The sequence below is a fragment of the Phalaenopsis equestris genome, unplaced genomic scaffold (genome assembly GCF_001263595.1).
Source record: "Phalaenopsis equestris unplaced genomic scaffold, ASM126359v1 Scaffold000884, whole genome shotgun sequence".
NCBI lineage: Eukaryota > Viridiplantae > Streptophyta > Magnoliopsida > Asparagales > Orchidaceae > Phalaenopsis > Phalaenopsis equestris.
This window is the reverse complement of record NW_018165324.1, coordinates 390359-394575: the sequence shown is the minus strand read 5'-3', so window position 1 is coordinate 394575 and position 4217 is coordinate 390359. Positions and strand designations below refer to the sequence as shown.

The 4217-nt window shown below is 30.2% G+C and overlaps 1 protein-coding gene across 1 annotated transcript in view; it reads right to left on the bottom strand.

Moving 5' to 3' along the window:
* Positions 1 to 1364: 1364 nt before the first annotated feature.
* LOC110032188 (protein BONZAI 1-like) overlaps positions 1365 to 4217 on the bottom strand; it is a 35603-nt gene continuing 32750 nt past the window's right edge. The window contains exon 16 of the mRNA XM_020735730.1: positions 1365 to 1664. Coding sequence (XP_020591389.1) covers positions 1570 to 1664 — 95 coding nt within the window. The 3' untranslated portion in view covers positions 1365 to 1569. The remainder of the gene's footprint in view (positions 1665 to 4217) is intronic.

The following is a 4217-nucleotide window of genomic DNA, read 5'->3' as shown; positions in this document are numbered from 1 at the left end:
TACTTGGCTTTATGATGTTTTAGATGTTACTTTAATAGAATGACATGCAGCTTAGGAGTTTAAAATTGTTTAGCAAATTTGGCTGATTTGATTCATAAATCTCTTGACAACTGATTCGTACTCATCTTTTGACAACTGATTAATACATATCTCTTGACTATATGTAAACAAAAGTCTTTTAAATTCTGACCCAGACAAGATTTTCAGAAGCTCAACCAATATTTCTTGAAATGGAGCATATGATTATGCTAGAACCGACTGAAGAACCCTTCATTTTAGGGAAGAATTTTGCAAAAATTCTAGACTAAATCTTTACTATTTTTCATCCAATATTAATAACAAGATGTGTCAATCTCAACAGTAGTTCTAACATGTTCTTATATTCAGGCTCCTAAATAATGTAATATCCTTTTGAATCTAAACCATTATAACATCATAGTAATATTAATGATGAACATAAGCACCAATATTGAATATTGATATAATTTGTAGATGATTTATGATATCCATGTGATTGGTGATGATTCTAATGACTGCGATATCTCGTTTAGAATGACAGTTAATATATGCAACCAAAATTCAAAAGGCATGATAACCTAAGATGATATTTGAACAAACATCCTAAGAAATACTTTTTCCTAATATTACTTAGCTTCAAACAAGATGCAGGAGGATAAAGAGGTCAGGCTTTTAATTTGTTTTGACGACTGCCTTATGAGTTCCTAATGAGGATTTTCCTTTATGTCAATTAAAGGCTTTTCTCAATCTGGGGTTTCCCAAAGTGTTACCTTCAAATTGTCTTGAAATATGTGAATGACATAGAGAAGCTTTATCCAAAATGGGAATTTCAAATTAATCCTGCAAATTAAAGAACATGAACAAGTAAAAAAATTCTCATTCAATCTTTTTATGTATAGAAACAAGATGAATTTAAATTAAAAAAAAAATTAGTTAGGAAATGAAGCTGAGTACAAAACACTCATTGCCGGTCTCCTGGTAGCCTGACAAATTTGTATAAGGGTCCTCATGATCTATTGGGATTCACAGTGAATCATTCGCCAGCTCTATGGTACATAGAAAGTACGCAAACCAGAATTCACCAAAAAATTAAAATTTGGCTAAGCCCTAAAAATAATCTTTAATTCTCTAAGAAAAAAAAAATGCCGAAAAATAAAAAAATGAAACTAATCTTCAAATACTTCTAAATTTTTGAAAATATCAGAATGATTTTAAAGCAAATCCTGGATATAGCATTTGAATACTAATACCACTCCTCTCATTAACCTCTGCCCTTAAAGCAAAATTGATTGTTCAAAATCAAATCCATAAACCAGCAAACCACACAAATCTAGTTACATATTGCATGGAAAACAAAAACAAGCTGAACTATTCACATTTAATGGGTAAATGTTTAACAAAAGCATTCCACAGGCACAAACATTCCTTTGCAATAAAACTAGGCTACTGCATCTGCCCAACCATAAACTACGGCAGTTTTTGTATCTTGATGAATGGAGGAAGAAAATAGAAGTAATTATTAAAACGAAAAAGGAAAAAAATTGAGTTATATCAGTGCAATGGTTTAATATCTCTGGACTGCATAAAGGCCATAAACTGTCCAGGTAGTTCAGCAAGGAGAGCATGTACAACTGACAATTCACCAGCTGCAAATAAAGTCATGGGGAGTAAGAAAACTGAAATATGTTACCCAGTAATATTAGAAATAAAGGCATGAATGAAAACATTGACAGTGGTTAAAGGACATGTGGCCAGTTGTTCAACCGGATCACATATTTAAGACACAAATTTCGCAATGACATTTAAAAATAGTAATAATAATAGTAAGACTAATAGTTATGAGTGGGACAAGAGAGCACCAATTCACCTAAAGAAGACAATATATTATAAGAAAATTTTTGTATTCATGAAAAAATTTATGATTATGCAACTTCAAATTATTTGCATAAACACAAAACCCAAAACTTTAAACGGGAGAAAATGTGTATTGATTTATGATGATCTTTTGTGAGCCTTTGTGAAAAACTTATCCCAATTCTTTTCGCTTGTTAATTTTCTTAATAAAGACAATTCTTAATGAGTAGAGAGAGGACCGCTAATAACCTGGTTGTTATTTGATTGAACAGCACATAAACATTTGAGAAAACAACTCAATATTTGACCAATAAAACATGGACTCGTCATCAATTATGAATAATAAAATATTAATAAATAATACATGGGCCATTAAAAAAGTAATGTTAAAACATTTTTTATAACTTTATAACATTATTATTAGTAATAATTTTATAAAGTTATAATTAATAACTTATGCATTATTTCTAACATTCTCCCATTTGACCCATGTGATATTATTCAACTTAATAATTTAATAATAATAAACATAATGTGACGAAACAAATATTTCAATAGTTTGATCAAATCATAAGTTCACTAAGCAAAAACTAATTGGTATCATGATGGTATAATCATTTATGCGACACTCCCTTCTATGTATCACAATGTTATTTTCATACCTAACATAATCTATAATGAGATATAATTATAATGTTCTAACTATATTATCTCTGTTAAAGATAAATTCCGTTAACATTGATAAAAAAGGATGCATCAATATATCATAAAAAATACTAAAAGAGCTCAGAGAATTAAATATATGAAGACTATAAAATAAAAAATAAAATCCATAAAAATTTTTAGTGATGCTCATTCTTCTGAAATATTCATTAAATGTCTTTCTTGACAATCATTGGTTACCAAATCCGCAACTATAAATTGGGCCTAAAATGCTCAAATGACATTCTTTGTTTCTAATTTTTTTCAATGACAACGAAGAATTTCAATTTCAAATGTTTATCGCCCTTTGAATATTTATCATTCTTAAAAAAAACGAATGTAACATTATCATAATAAATTTTAAATGGCTTGACAATACCATCGACTACTCTAATTCATGAAATAAAATTTCTCGGTCATAGTTCATAAATAGTGGCCTCAAAGCATGCCATAAATTGTTTTCATAGTGTATGCATTAATGACGTGCCACTTCACAATCTTCAAAGAAAATGCCCGTCCAGCTATAAATGGAACAAATAGCCGAATATGAATTTTCTAATAGCAATTCACCTAATAGAATTTAAATCTTAATATCTTATCAGCACAAGAAAATTAGATCTCCTATAAGTAAGCATGTATTTTTTTTCATTGTAAATAACTTGAAACTTCTTCGCAGCTGTCCAATGATTAATTTCTGAATTACTTGCATGTCTAAGCATACCAACAATAAAATTAATGTTTGGCCGGATACAAATTTAAGCATACATCAAGCTCCCAGCATAAGGCAATAATGCATAAAAAATTTCTTCTACTTGTTTGTGTTTTAATTCATTCTTTGGAAATAACATAGGGCTTAATTTATCTCATTTTTGAATTGGAACAATTCTATTAAAGAATTTTTTCATCTTAAATCTCACTAAAATGTTTTTAATGTCTTTTGAGACAACCCTAACATCGTTGTGATCTATCATAAAATATTTCAATCCCTATCACATATAATGTCTCACCCATATCTTTCATTTCAAAGTTCTTCGAAGGAAATTTCTGAGTCTCGTATAATTAACCAAAATTATTAGTTGTAAGTAAAATATCATTGACATACAAAATAAAAAAAAAAATAAAAACTTGTTTTCACTAACACACACACACATAAAGTTGTCGCGCCCTAGGTGCTAGCACCACGGCACATGTGCCCTAATTTGACAAATCAGATCACGAAACGCATCACTCGATCTCAACACTGTTGCACCCATAACCAGTACCCTCGACGACGCCTAGCCAACGGTCCTTAACGAATTTAGACAATTTCCGCATTCTGGTGACGGTTGGGACTGATTTGAATGACATAAAAAAGAGGCAAGGACTGATCCATCGCTATCTTTCGCATCATTTACACCCGGGAGGAGTCTCTATGGAAGAGGAAAAGAAACTTGAAGGATGAATTCGGTAGATCACTTGTTGTAGTGTGAGAGTATTTTTCTTTTAATTTGGTGAGCGTAAGAGCACATTTTAATTAATCGAGGAAGAAATATTGGGTGGTGAACAAGACTTGAGACAAGGGATACATCAACAAATAGTTTTTATTCAATTATTTTGTATCTTGGTTTGATTTTTTTTTAATGCAAAATCTATTTTCTTTCAAA